General features: G+C 43.4%; 1 protein-coding gene across 1 annotated transcript in view; it reads right to left on the bottom strand.

The window, feature by feature from the left end:
- The window catches only part of LOC147632744 (protein transport protein SEC31 homolog B-like), a 52,032-nt gene extending 37,679 nt beyond the window's left edge, over window positions 1–14,353 (bottom strand). Inside the window, exons 1-2 of the mRNA XM_086807589.1 lie at window positions 13,894–14,353; window positions 13,100–13,157 (exon numbers count right to left, since the gene is read on the bottom strand). Coding sequence (XP_086663715.1) covers window positions 13,100–13,157; window positions 13,894–14,213 — 378 coding nt within the window. The 5' untranslated portion in view covers window positions 14,214–14,353. The remainder of the gene's footprint in view (window positions 1–13,099; window positions 13,158–13,893) is intronic.
- Between the last annotated feature and the right edge of the window lie 591 nt (window positions 14,354–14,944).

Genomic DNA, 14,944 nt, shown 5'->3' with positions numbered 1-14,944 from the left:
GCTACATCTTCCTTGTCTTTTGCCGGTAAGTCTATTTGGATATCAATTCCTTGGTTTTCTTAGGGCTTAGAGTACAGTATGATCTTAATCAAGTCTTTTACATATTGCAAAGTGCAAGCTAGTGAAGTGCAAGCATGCACTACAGCATATGGTAGTTGACCAAGAGTGGATTGAATGGCCCGAGTCTACCACGCCTACTGCCCATAAGCATCCAGAACACTATCTTCGACAATGAGTTCTAGACAAATGCTGATGGATTACAGTGTGCATTATTGCTTGTGGTGTCTATGCTGCAACTCTCTGATGGTGAGGGAGCCACCATGGGACTCTTTTACGAGTTCATGAAGAGGCTTCAACCAGCTATCACAAAGTCCACAACTATTAGCCTTGATAGGTATTACTTGAAGTATATTTGGACAATTCAATATTCATAATTTAATCATGTTTCATAAATAAATCATAATGATTAAAATTTGGAATGCTCGTTTGTGACATGTCGCATGTGTAGGATTCCTCTCATGCTGAGGATTTTTGAGAGGAGATAGTCTTGGTTCCGAAGACCTATCCATTGTGTTGCACACATCCTCCATCCTGCATAGAGAAGTGATAGCCATAGGTCTGATCGTGTGCTTTTGATCGCATGGAATGAGTATATTGAGAAGCTTTATCCTCATGGGGCCATGCAAAATCAGCTTGAGAAAGACCTCTTAGAGTACAAAGACAAATAGAGGTAACTTCTTCCGCCAGATTGCACGTGATCCAGAAAACCAGGCATTGCTTGTCTCTTGGTGGGAAAAGTTTGATGGATTGAACCCCACACTGCAGACATTAGCCTTGCGAGTTCTTTGAGCTCGTTAGGCGCTAAGAGACTGTGGAGCATTATGGGTGACATCCACACAAAGGACAGACACAGGTATAGTTTATTTGTAACTTCTAATATGTATATTATATAATATAGACAACATTATGTCGAAGTTCTAACTCCTAACTTGTTTTAAACATAATTTCAGATTGAACACAAGTCAACTTGATAAATTGGCTTATGTCAATGCGAACCTCCGAGTGCTGGAGAGAGTTGGAGGTTTGGACACTGTGGGAGCAGTGAGCTGTATAGTGAAGCAAGTAGATTATAGAAAGATTGATGTGAGACTTGCTGATGTGTCACAACTACAGCCCAGGACAGCCAAGGATGATGTCTACGGCTTCATCTCGGAGGACATGATGAGATTTACACGTCAGACACGCTCCTCCACACGCCATGCAGCCCGTGCTCATGAGAAGACATCCATCTGCAGCAGGAGCCCACCGAGAAGGCCGTGGAGATGTGGACAGTCCATCTAGATGGACTAGAGAGATGATCCTTTACCCTCCAGACTTACTCCCACTCCCTCTGAGTGTGAGAGTGATGATAGTGACTAGGCTAGGAGAGCCTAGGACTTTATTTATGTCATGGTCTTTTTTGATATACTACATTTTCTTTTTTGGACTCCAATAATGCCGAGTTAACTATTACATTTCTTATTTAATCGTGCATGCCCATTGCCACTAAATCATGTTAAAACTTTAAGTTATTAGAAATCTTGATCTTGTCAATGATTCAATGGATTATGGTCATGACCTCATAAGGCATGCTTTTTCTTTAATGTTACATGTATGACTAAGTATAAGGAAATCATTGTCCATGGATGCAATCAATAATGTATTGTAGACTTGTAGTTTTAAATTTTGTTTGGTAATTACAGATTGGTTATATGATTTTGGTACTTTTGTTTTCTTGATTGTACGCTATTATAGTAGTTAAGTTTGAAGGCGCAAATTTGAAATTTCAGATTTGGGCCCCCAAATTGGAGGGGAAAATTGTACTTCCTATCTCCAATTGAAAGCCCAAATCTAAAATTTCAGATTTAATCCCCCAACCTTCCGATTTTATGTATATAATCGTTTCGGTCCATCATTTCGTTAGCCACCTCCCGATGTTTAAACGTTTCATTCCAAAATGAATCGTTTCAGCAACGTTTCGTTTCAACAGTGAAAACTCCCCATAGATACTTGATCCCAGCTCCCAGGTTAACATGACCCAAGGTGAGACTGTCATGTGCATACACATGTACATGCTAATCCCAAGACTAATCCCAGAAGGGCAACATATAAAGATCAGATTAGAACCATATATAGGAGCTCTACAACTTTATTGGCATGGAAAGGTGGTGGAAGAACCAGGAGGCTGTTGGCCAGCACTGTAGGGGTTTGTTCCTATCGACTGCAACAAGATGGATTTATGGGTCCAAGGACCTAGCCGACAGCAGGTCGGCCAGTCCACCCATGTTCCCAAGGCCTATTTAAGGCAATCGCTTAGCTCATTGTAGTCATTCAGTCCTCTATGGGCTAAGTCATAGATTAGACACTAGATTACGTATTCCTACCTTTTGATAGGGCAGCAAAAGGCTTGCCATGATGTACACCTTTTTGTACTATATGAATACTAAAACTCGGCTCTCTCTCTCTCTCTCTCTCTCTCTCTCTCTTGCGTTTGTTCCAAGATGGTGTTTAGGGTTGAAAGAAGACTCCCAAGGCTTCCACATGTTACAGCAACATAGCAACTATGCACGCTTCCAAGTAGCCTTGACCTCAAACCGTCCCTTCCATTTGATCAAGTACTCCTAATAGGTGGTATTCAAAGTGCTTAGTATGCTAATCTAGAACCACTTCATGTTCTAATGGAATATATAGGCCGTGCCCTCACGATTAGGGATCTCTTCCATTGGAATAACCTCATCACCCTCTTGCAAACAATCTTTCAAACTACTACTGCTTGGGTTTATCCACTAAAGGCAAAGTCAAATGTATTCATATGCTTTCAACACTTTATGTCTATGACTGACAATGAGACAAATCTGCAAAGCTCCTTGTGGAAAAAGATAGGGTTCTTACTGTCGCCATTTGGTCCATCTCCATTTCTAGAGCCACTTCTATGGGATTGTCACTCCATAGAGCAGCCAGATTTGTACCATGTTCACATGTGGCCAGGCTAGTGCCCCATGTGAAAGGGTCAGTTATCTTGTGTCACATGGACGGAAACCAGTTTTGTGCCACCCGTGTGTGACCAGTATTGTGCCATATGGACGGGAGCCTGTTTGCTGCCACCCGCGTATGACCAAGATTGCGTCTTATCCATGGGACTGTCACTCTATGGTAGGACTGATATTTGTGCGGACCTTGTCTATGGGATTGTCACTCCATAGAAAGGCCCGTGCCAGGATGTGTGTTTTGCCTATGGGACTGTCACTCCATAGAAAAACTACTTCACATTTCTATCGCGCTGATTTTGTGCCCGACAAGAAATCCTTGTACAAGTTTCATGAAAGGGAGATTTCGTCCATTACATGTGCACATGCATTTGTGTTTGTATGCATAAACTCGTTTTTGCATGACTTGTTTTCGTGTGTTTGCCTGCTATGACGTGCCAGTACTCTGGACGGGGACGCCCCTAGTGTACCGTGGGTTTGTTGTTTGTTGACGAGTTGTTGTGGCGTATGAACAGACGGTAAGTATTGCCCTTGTTGGCCTTTTCAAATGTAAAATTCATAAAGTCATGTAAACCTTAATGTTTATAAGATTGGATGTTCACACACATTTAAAATTTTGCCCGAACACTTTCTAGTGTGGGTGCCCATGAGCTAACCTTAGATTAAAGTTGAATAATATTTAAAGTATCTATTGCATGGGCAACTTCTCTTTCCCCACACGTGGAAGATATTGAGGGGAGTGGTTGATGAAAGGGAGGCGACTACAAAATTTGGGACAAAAGTTGATTTTTGGGAGCTGTTTTTGTACCCGCCTCCTATGCTGCACACGCATGTTGTACCTGCATCTGTACCTACCGGCAGAGCTGTACATGCTTGCTGTACTTGCACCTGTACCTGCCTGCAGAGCTGTACACGCCTGCAATACTTGCACCTATACCTGCCTACAGAGCTGTACCTCTTGTACTTGCATCTATACCAACGGTACCTGCAATACTTGTTGTACCTGCATCTGTACCAACGATACTAACTGTACCTGTTGTACCTGCATCTGTACCAACAGTACCTGCAATACTTACTGTACCTATTGTACCTGCATCTGTACCAACAATACTGGCTGTACCTGCAATACCTGATATACCGGCTATACCTGTTGTTTGCACCCATTAGGAGTACAACAAAAAGAGAATGATCTTCTCTGCTGAGATTTGAATTAAAACCTTTGCCAGGTATTTGTCTCTATATTTTATTTCAAATTCAGATAAAAATTAAAGTTAAATGTTGTTACTACAAGCTTTGTGTAGACAAGCTTCACCTCTAGCTGCCTTCACCATGGAAGGCCACCGAGATAGTGGATTTCCCTGACCGCCCCCTCACCATTAGAGGAGCCAATGAAGGTCATGTCATAGTCACAGGGGATGGAGGGAACGGACCCTTGGAACGGGGGACGCCGTCCCGGGAACACTGTGGGACGGGGACGGACGGACGTCCCCAGCTGGGCATCCCTCACAAGGTACGGCATTCTGGGGACGGATCCAAGAGGGGACAGTTGTGGGGGACGGCTGCATGGGAACGCCCCAGGTTACTGTTTGGGCAATGGTCACATTTTTTACCCTTTTTTTGCCGTTTGGGAGGGGCTTTTTGTGGGCCTTTAGCCTTGGCCCATAGGCCTTGAGCCTTTGAGGCTTTGGGCCTTGGCCTCTCTCTTGCCTCCCTCCCTATAAGAAGACACACATACACACACACTGTCACCAACCTAGATATTTCCCAATATGAAAGGGGTCTAGTGGACTCCAGGATGTCTAAATATTAGGAAAACAAGCTTTGGGAATGGGGGATTACCCTAGGATACAAAGGACCACACTCCTAAAATTTAGAAGAATTGCTATTTTTGGCCCGACTCTGATGGAAATTCTATTCGCATCATTACATCTGGAATTGAGCAGATACCAAGAGTTGGCAAAGTGCCTATGACAGAATATCTACTAGTTGGGATATTTTTAGAGGTAAAGATTATGGGAGCCCATCTCTTAGATTGGGACATGTGACAAGAAAGTGGATCAAAGTGAGACAAGTGGCCTCACACTTGTCACTTCAGCTATTGTGTGGCTCTCCACTTGTCATTGTAGCCTTCTCGGGGAGGGGGGGCATTCCGGCCTCTATGCGGTGTCACATGTGCAAGCTCCATTTTCAACATTTGTGGATGTTTTGTCCAGCTTTATGTTTTATACAAAGTGATGATGGATATGTGTTAAGGTTGTGGCCATGTTTAAATGTTTTAATATGCATTGATGATATCAACAAGTGTGTCAAAGGCCCTAGTCCCCCTGGGCGTCGCGAGTTACATTGGTATCAGAGCATAAGCTTCCTTGGAAGCGGAGGCTTCCCTTTATCAATAAGAAAGAGAAAAGATCTCAAGTGGGGACCACACTTACCATCATTGCTATTAAGCATGGCCAACCACTTCAGTGCCTATGAAGCAAGAGCATGAGCAATAGACAGCTTGGTCTAAGGATTTATGAATTCACAACATTTATCTTGGAAGTATGAAGTTGGCTTTATGTGCACACGTTTAGCACTCTTTCCATATGGATATTGTGGATTATATTATCAAGCTTACAAGCAAGCTATATGGAGATATATCTCGGGATATCTTAAGGATATGGTGAGGAGATATTTCTTTTGGCTTCATGACTAACCTGGCAAAGAAAAGCTATGTATACTTTGAGTTTGCAAAGTTGCTGCTTTTGTTATTCACTATGAAGTGTTTTTGTTGTTCACTAATCCTTGTATAGCCATGCAAGGAGAAAGGTGGTGTTGTTTGCCTTGAGATGGTTTCAGGGAAAGATTGTTTATGGCTCCCTTTATTAGGATGGATTATATCTATGGAGATTTCTTTCTTGGACGAGATTTATATAGATATTGGGCTTCACAAGCAATTTCTATAGACGAATCTGTCCAAGTTTATAGAGAGAGAAATCTTTGGATATCTCATGGATATGATGCTTTTATGGATAAAGTCCACCTCTACTCCAAGGTGTGTGGTTAGCACGGAGTATGTGGTAAGAGTTATGGTATACAGGTCTATGGATTCCTGGACTTCTTTTCTAGGGATTTGGATCTATCCTCAGGTTTATGGATTATTCTTTTTGGCTTCCTTTATTTGGGATGCATTGGACTTATGAAACTCATGGTTCACATACCCTGTGTAGTGTTCTCTTGTCCTACGTGCTCTCTTGAAGATTATTTCTACCGTGTGTGGGTGGAACAATAGAGAGCAGATGGAAGGGAACATGGACACTTCAGAGGGTAGTGTCGAGCACAACATACCATGTGTAGTGTTCTCTTGTCCTACGTGCTCTCTTGAAGATTGTTTCTACCATATCTGGGTGGAACAATAGAGAGCAGATGGAAGGGAACATGGGCACTTGAGTGTGAGTTGGTGGCCGAAGTGCCTACAAACTATTGGTGGCCGAAATGCCTATAAACTATGTGTAGCAGAAATGCTTATGGAACACCAGGCTATCTATGCCTACGAGTGATTGCTTTATCTTGTTACTTGAGCCCACCTCTCATCCAAGGTGTGTGGTCAGAGTACCAACACGGAGTGCAAGTGGTAAAGTGGACATGATACCTGGTTGGCACGGGACTTATGTCTATACCAAGGGTCATGTGGACCGATGCCTTGTTGGCAGGAGACTTAATTTGTCTCGCCCATTTACTTGGGACATGGATTATGATATCTGGACTTATGGGACTAATTTGTCTCGCCCATTTACTTGGGACATGATTATGATATTTGGACTTATGGGACTGTTTTGTCTTGCCCATTTATTTGGGACATGGATTTATTTATTTTTAAAGCCATATCAGAATCACTATCTCCCCATACAGAGGCCAAGAGGTTCATTGTTCATCTCACCATGCATGTGGATTCATGTTGGGATTGTGAGAGGGCAATTCAATGAACACTCCACCATACACGTGGATTTGTGTTGCGATTGTGGAGTGAGTGTTTCATTGTTTCCAAACCATGCTACAGCCTGTGTTCCGGCTTGGTAGCCTCGTGTTGGGTTGTGTTATGGCATTTGTATATGGATAATCCGGTATCTCCCGTGGGGAGAGTAAGGCCCTCAAAGCTTGTACATGATATTATTCTCCTTGGGTAATAAAATACTCCAAAGGGGGGGGGGGGGTCGGCCCATTCCGGCCTCTATGCGGTGTCACATGTGCAAGCTCCATTTTCAGCATTTGTGGATGTTTTGTCTAGCTTTATGTTTTATGCAAAGTGATGATGGATATGTGTTAAGGTTGTGGCCATGTTTAAATGTTTTAATATGCATTGATGGTATAAACAAGTGCGTCAAAGGCCCTAGTCCCCCCCGAGCGTCGCGAGTTACACATACACACACTCCCTCTCACACTTCAAGCTTTAGCTTCACACACACACACTCTCTCCCTCAAGCGGCAAGCCTCAAGGGCCAAGGTCTCAAGTTTCAAGCTCTCACACAAGCAAGCTGTAGCATCTCAAGACACACACTCTCCCTCACACACACACTCTCTCAAGCTTCACACACACACACACACCCTCAACCTCAAGTTCTCCCTCAACTTTCAAGGCTCAAGCCTCACTCACTCTCTCTCTCTCTCTCTCTCTCAAAAGCTATCAAGTGACAAGGAGGCATCCATCATCCATGGCATCCTCCTCGTGGCAGTGGCTCTTCAAGTTCCAACTTTCCGTAGAAGGACGACGGGATGGACATGGTGGGATGAGGTCAATCACACCCCATCCCCTCATGGAGGTGGTGCACAACCATGGACATGCAAGCTTTGCCTGTATAGGTGAGTGGGTGGTACTGACAAAGTAATTTTTAAGTGTTCCTAACCCCGTCCCCATTCCCTACATATGGCCGTCCCCGTCCCATTCTCATTCCCCTCCCCGTCCCGCGTTACCGTCCCCCGTCCCTTGTGACTATGGGTCATGTGGGTATGAGGAAGAACAGGGAGCAAAGCTAACCTGGGAGCACCAAGCATTTCTCTCTCCGCGGTGCTTCACCTTGCCACGCATTAGTACGGGCGTGCCTGTTGGTGCACGGTCCCGGAAGACTAGTGAGGGCAGGTGTTCACCCAGTGAAGGTGGGAGACTGCCTGTGATTTGATCTACTACGACAGATGATTCTTCATCGACAAAATCTTGTTGTATTTCATTGTTCTCACTCCATGTCATGGAGAAATCTAGCCATGAGGCATTAACACTTGTACATACAAATACTCCAAGAAATATAAACTGTATTGAGGGGGGAGGCGGCCCTTTCCGGCCCCAATGTTGGTGTCAAGTGTTCTTGGTCATTTACAATTTTAATGTTGTTAATAATGTCCATTGTTGGAATTAGTTAAGTGATCTAAAAATGTGTATTTTGTCTTCCGATTTGTAGGCCTCCTGTAGGGAGCGGTTACAGTTACCATAGTCAATAGAAACAAGAAACAAGAATGGAAACGTTCGAGGAATGAAAGCGAGGAAACGAGTTTTTAGGAGTGGAAACCGCCATTTCCTATGACAATATCACTTGGGAAACGAGAAACGGCCATGGAAACGGATGGGAACCTGAAACGGAGAAATGTGTTTCTAGGGACTAAAACGGCCGTTTCCTTTACCTATTCCTGAAGAACGCTTTCAAGATATCTCGATGGATTTTGTGACGAACCTACCTCCCAATCCAGGTATGCATAATACCCAATGTTTGACGATTGTTGGTCGTTTAAGCAAATTTGTTATGCTTATTCCTTGTAGGGCTAACGTGATAGTTAAAGACGTTGCTAGGTTGTTTATTCGGCATTCGTACCCCATAGTTGGCATACTTAGGACCACTGTGTCGGATTGAGATCCCAAGTTGACTAGTCATTTCTGGAGGGCATTATTTGATAACTTTGGGACTAAGTTGAATTTTTCTAGTGCATTCCACCCACAGACGGGCAGCCAGACTCGATTTACAATCAATTGGCATTCGACGTGCTAAAGTGTTATGTTCACAACCAACAAGGTAAGTGGGAACAATTTTTGCCTTTAGGTCAAGCTATGTTGAATGACTCTTTTTCTTCAGCTATTGGCAAGACTCCATACGAGATAGCATTTGGAAGACCGTTCCAATCTTTTTTGACCGGGATAACAGATTGACAGAGTCTTACCAAGAGATTTTGGCGTCTCTAAAAGACAGGTTGGCTACTAAAGGACAAGAGACCTACATTCAAAACCAACAAGAACAAAAGAGATGTGATCTTCTCGGAAGGAGATCGGATATATCTCACAATAATGAAGCAAAGGTTAAAACATGTGGACAAGAGATGGTCAAAGTTCTCGTTTCAGAGCTTCGGACCCTTTCCCATTCTAAAGAAGATTAATGAGGTTTCCATGAAGCTGAAGCTACCTCCTAGTTAGACCATGCATGATGTGTTCCATGTCAATCGGTTGAAGCCTTATATTGGACCTCCTCTCTCCGATGTCCACAATGACCAAGAACCAAACATAGTGGACGAAGCTGAAGTGATGGTTCCAAAACAAATCCTCTTACATCATTTCAAGCACGGCTCCTCCCGCCGAAAAGAAAGACAGCTCCTTACGACAAGTCGAGACCAAGGGACACATGAAGCGGTGTGGCTTAACAAGAACTTCTTTGAAGATTATTCGGCATTATTGACGGACTACTTGGAGGAAGTTCCATCAACTTTAGCAAAGGGGATGTCATGTGCATCACACGCTTGGATGCCATGCGGCCATATCTATACAATCAGGTGCAAGACCTCGAGTGGAAACCAGTCCCTTGAGAGCCCCAATCCGAGATGAGTCAGCCAAGTTCCACTCTCAGCGTCCAAGGTCAGGTGTCGTACATGGTCTTGGTCAAATCTGCAAGTCCCGCACATGTAATAGTGCCAATCCGTACAGACCCTCTAGAATGATGATAATTGTTCCAGGTATTCGGCTTGTAGCCAGATGGCAAACACCTGAGAAGCACATGTAGTTGCATGTAGGTTTGCATGGAGTGTAGGGTAGGGTGGAACCCTACCCTTTGGGCCATGTGGAGCAGCCCATGTGCCATGGCTTTGGCCCATGAAGCCCCAAAGCATGTGTGGCCAGCCGTTATAGGGCATAAGCCTTGATGGCCAGCCTCTAGGAGGCAAGGGGCCAGTCGGCCAGCCCCTAGTGGGCATGGACTGGCTGTCGGCCAGGCCTAGAAGGCCTGGACAGCCAATCGGTCAGCCCCAAAAGGCCTTACTAGCCAGGCGGCCAAGCCATGGGCAGCAGCCAGAACAAGGCGGCCAGCATAATGTGAAAGGCATCTATTAAAAGCTGATAAAACAGGTCATGGGCTGTTAATAAACAGGCCAAACCTTCTAGAACCCACCAACCACCATCTAGGAATACTATATAAGCATGGGCTTAGTCAAGAGTTAATTCGTCTCATAATTCACAAAGTGCTGAAGTGATCCAAGGGTCAGGACAGCCAAAGGGAGCATAACGCAAAGGTGAACTTGAAGGTCAAGAACCAGGTCATCTTCAGGCTGAAGGTTTACAGCCAAGGTCCATGGTTATTAGATAGAGTTTTACTACAAGCATGTTTGTTGCTTGCAGCTTTATATCCATCCACTCTTGTTGATCCACCATGAATTAGAGAGGTGCATAAAATTCAACAACCACGCAAAAGTATGAGGAGCTCAGAGGGTTGGAGATGGTCACCAATAAGGGGTAGATATAACAAGCTTCAGCTTTTGCAAAAGCCCAGCTCACACAAGTCAACTTTCAGCCCATGCTTCACGCATGCAAACTATTGTGAGCATGCACCCAAAAAAGCAAGCTTATCCCCGACTTAACAAGTGGCCATCTCTTCTCCCCTTTTTTTAGCATACAATTCACTTATGCCCAATTTAACTCCACACACATGCTTTTTTTAGACGCCCATGCATCCTTGTAGTGCACCCAAGCCTTCTAGTGTTTTCCAACCCTCAGGCCGTCTAAGAAGATTCAATTTATTTGGCCAATGCCGCAAAATAATCATGGTGTCAAATCATTTTTGGGACTTTGTGCATCTTTGACAGAGGTTTTAAAGTCAACACGCACTTTTTGGTAGTAAGATATTCACTTTTTGGTAGTAAGATATTGCTCCTCACACCTTTGATAAGTTAAAGGTCGCTTTAACAACAACTCCTCTAATAGCAACTCCACATCCAAATCTTTCTTCTGAGGTCATGACCAATGCATCTAACATTGTAACTCTTGACAATTATAAGCATTCAAAAATTCAATTGTTTTATCCAATGTATAATAAAAAATTCTTGGCAATTGTTTATGCTTATTAAGCCTAAAAACATTATCTTTTAGAAGCAAATTTTGTTGTGAAGACAGATCATCATTTTCGGAAGTATATTTTTACTCAACCGGTTATGAATGCAAGACAAGGAAGATGAAGTAAGATCATCATTCTCGGAAGTATACTTTTACTCAACCAGTTATGAATGCAAGACAAGGAAGATGAATCATAATTAGAGACTAGTTTAGGACAAGATAGAACTTAAGAGATGTTTAAGGGGAAAGCTGAGTGTGTTGCATTGATAGTCAAGGCCTTCTTAAATAGGGCTTGAAAAGGTACGAGTGAAGAGGTACATCCCCAATGTAGGATTGTGACTCTTAGACGAATAGTTATGTTTTTTAAATGAGCAGTTGTGTCTCTTGGATAAGACATGTCCTTCCATAGTAACCCTTGCAATGGGTTGTGTTCTCTCAAGACACCCTTCCACTAATAATCGGAGGCATTGTGCTAAGAGCATCGACAACCACATTAGAAAGGCCAAGAACATATCAATAGTCACATGGAAGTTTGCCAAATACTCCATTCACCAAAACTCACAAACAAATAAGTTGAAACAAAGCACACACCCAAAAAAGCAAGAATGTGCGGAGAGGGAGAGACGGGTGTAGCAAAAGACTCACAAACACAATCACACACAATAATCCTAATCTAATCTTTGTGTTATGTACCGAAAATATGTACAACTGATTGTCTAAAATAAAAGAAATCGATCAACTATCCTAATCTCAGTCGCAAGTTGCTGTAGATCCTGTTGATCTGCTGACACACACACTGGCTGCAGATCAGTCCCTTGCTATGTACGTCACACATCACCTGCTGGACTGTGCACATCAATAGAGACCCTTAAAAATATGATGATGATGAATGTGAGAGCTGGGGTACTTCTTTACAGAGCCCATAATGCTTGTTGCCTGGTTTATAGAGTGTTGTGGGCTTGTCTAGTATCTACTATATTATTCAAACCTATTTTAACCTTATAATAAGATCGACTGTTCCACATGTGGGTACCTGGTGCCCAAACCTTCTATCCACCAGCACAACTATAGCCCACTCTGTTGACACTGCCTGCCAGCCTGTCCGACCTGGCTGCCTGCTCCTGGCTGGGATTGGCTGCCCACACGTACCTTGGCTGCTGTACACTGCTGCCTTTACCAGCAGGTAGGTCACAACGAAAATGCTACCACCGCATCTGACCAAGTCTAACAATTCCGAGTCTTTTCATAATTCTTTCCCTACCTCCAACACTACTTCAGGAGCTCTACCCAAAAAAATTTCGTTTCAATAGCACTAGTTTAGTTACCCAGAAAATTTCTTTTCGATAGCAATTTGGTGAAGCACTATATATTCCTCATGAACTCCCTTGCAGGCATACAGCATGCATACCCCCACCCCTCCCCCCCCCCCCCAAAAAAAAAAAAACATCCCAAAAGAAGTTTATAGAAAAAGGAAAACAAGCTAGCTATGTCTTCCTATCACACAAAGCAAATGAGGACGCTAACCATGGAGAGACCACAACATGACCACTTGCAACCTCTACCTCACCCGCTGTGTTTGGGCACCCAGACAAGAATGAAGAGCCTGTTATTCTGGATAACCTGATCCTAGGTAACTTGAAATGCGAAGCACTGCCTATGTTAAATGTTCTCAGAGAAGAGTGGTCCACAATCCTAGCAGCATACAGTAATTTGATATGAACAATCAAGGAGTGCTTACCAATCCCACATGCTTCTGCAACTTTGCAAGCAGAGAATCTTCTGTGTTTGGATCCTTCCTGCAAAAAATGTTAATACAAGATAATAAGAATTCAGGTCGATTAAAGACCTTAAATCTCATCTTCAAGGACCCAGATACCTCATCAGAAACTTAGGCTTTCCTGATCAGACCAAAGATTGTGTGTCTGTCACTGTTAGAGTTTCCTCATCAAATATAATACTTCCATCGTCCAGAATCAGGGTTCTCAAAGACTTCTGCATTGAATTAAAGGTTTATGCCCAAGATTATGTGCATGAGAGTTGAGGTTTCATCATCGGGTCCTACTTCAGAATTAGGATTTTTCATCGGGCTTGCATTCATCGCTGTTAAGATACTATTTCTTGTGATGCACATAAGGTGGATTGATTAGGAAACCCCGTATCTGTTGTTGGACAAGTCTGAGGCTAAACCCTGATTAAGAGCCTCAATCCTAATTCTGATACAGAGGATCCTCAACTACGGAGGGACATATGGTCTTTGGCCAACAAGATCCTTGGGCCTGATGTAGAAATCTCAAACCTCGTGCAGGCATTGTCGTTAAAAAACCCTGATTCTGGTGTTGAACTTGATAAGGAAAACCCAACTCAATGCAGGAAAACTGTGTTTGGCAAAAAAAACTCTAATATTAATGCAGATGCATTGATAAGGAAACCCTAGTTCGGAGGTGAGACCTGATATGCAGCATGAGCGGATTATTCTATTGATGCAGCTGAACTGATGAAAAGAGCCTGATTCTGAAAAGCAGAAAGCAGAACCTGATGAGGGTAGCCGGGTTCCAGATGCAGACGGCGCCATCAGCAAGGCCACATGCGAGCAGACCATAGGGAGACTCTTCGCTTCCCGCTCCGGTGGTACCCCATGACAAACTATTAAATTTCTCGCTGGAAGAGTAAGAACTTAGCAGGTCGAGGTCAGAGTCGGGGCTAGAGAAATCGATCTTGAAGACATCCAATGAGGCCGTGGCGCTGAAGGAGGCATCTATGGCGCCCGCCAACGTCCCTGTGGCCAAAACATCTGGGACTGTTGGCGCGAAGGCCACAGTGGCAGATCTGGCCACAGTCTTAATGGCCGCCATGGTCTGCACAGATCTGTGTTTTTCTGTGAGACAAAGCACTATAGTGTATATACAGGAGGAAAGAAAAAGGAGATGAATGAGAGAACTTCAAGTGTTCAGCTCTCTACTTTCAACCAATGTAAGATCAGAAAAAATGGTTCTGTTACATGAAGTAGAAGGCTAGTATGTATCCCTTTCACACATGCACATGAATACTCATTTGGTTGACTTAGCGACGCCTAGTTAGATTGTGTGTAGTTCGCAGTATCGTCGATGACACCGCAATAAAAATAAATACTTGTGATGCTAGTGTTGTTGGTATCATTTCTTGTCTACCATACTAGTGCGGTGCTAGTGATATTGGTAATATGCCATGCTAGATGATTGGTTTTGTGGGTGGTTCCCATGTTCATATTGATGTCACTAGTCAAGCATTCGTATTGGGATTAATTGATAGATTTCAATTGATTTGTGATAGCTAATACACTTCAATCTCCTGATGAATATAGGTGATTAAGATGGAACAATGCGAGATTATACCAGCTGAGGTGTCTCTCAATTGAGGATTGGTGAATGGTGCGCAAAGACTCGTTAAGGTGTTTTGCAAAGTATTTAGATCTATTATGCTTTTGATTTACGCCTGATTTTTTGGGCGATTGCAATAGCAATGTGTATGGATGAAGCTATTGTTGACTTCAATGATCAACTACATCCAAAGAATGGCTATCGTGACTTTAAATCTCTTCAAACTT

The sequence above is a fragment of the Cibotium barometz genome, chromosome 13, assembly GCF_041138505.1.
Source record: "Cibotium barometz isolate CiBa-2024 chromosome 13, ASM4113850v1, whole genome shotgun sequence".
NCBI classification, from domain to species: Eukaryota; Viridiplantae; Streptophyta; class Polypodiopsida; order Cyatheales; family Cibotiaceae; genus Cibotium; species Cibotium barometz.
This window is presented reverse-complemented; position numbering and strand designations above follow the sequence as displayed.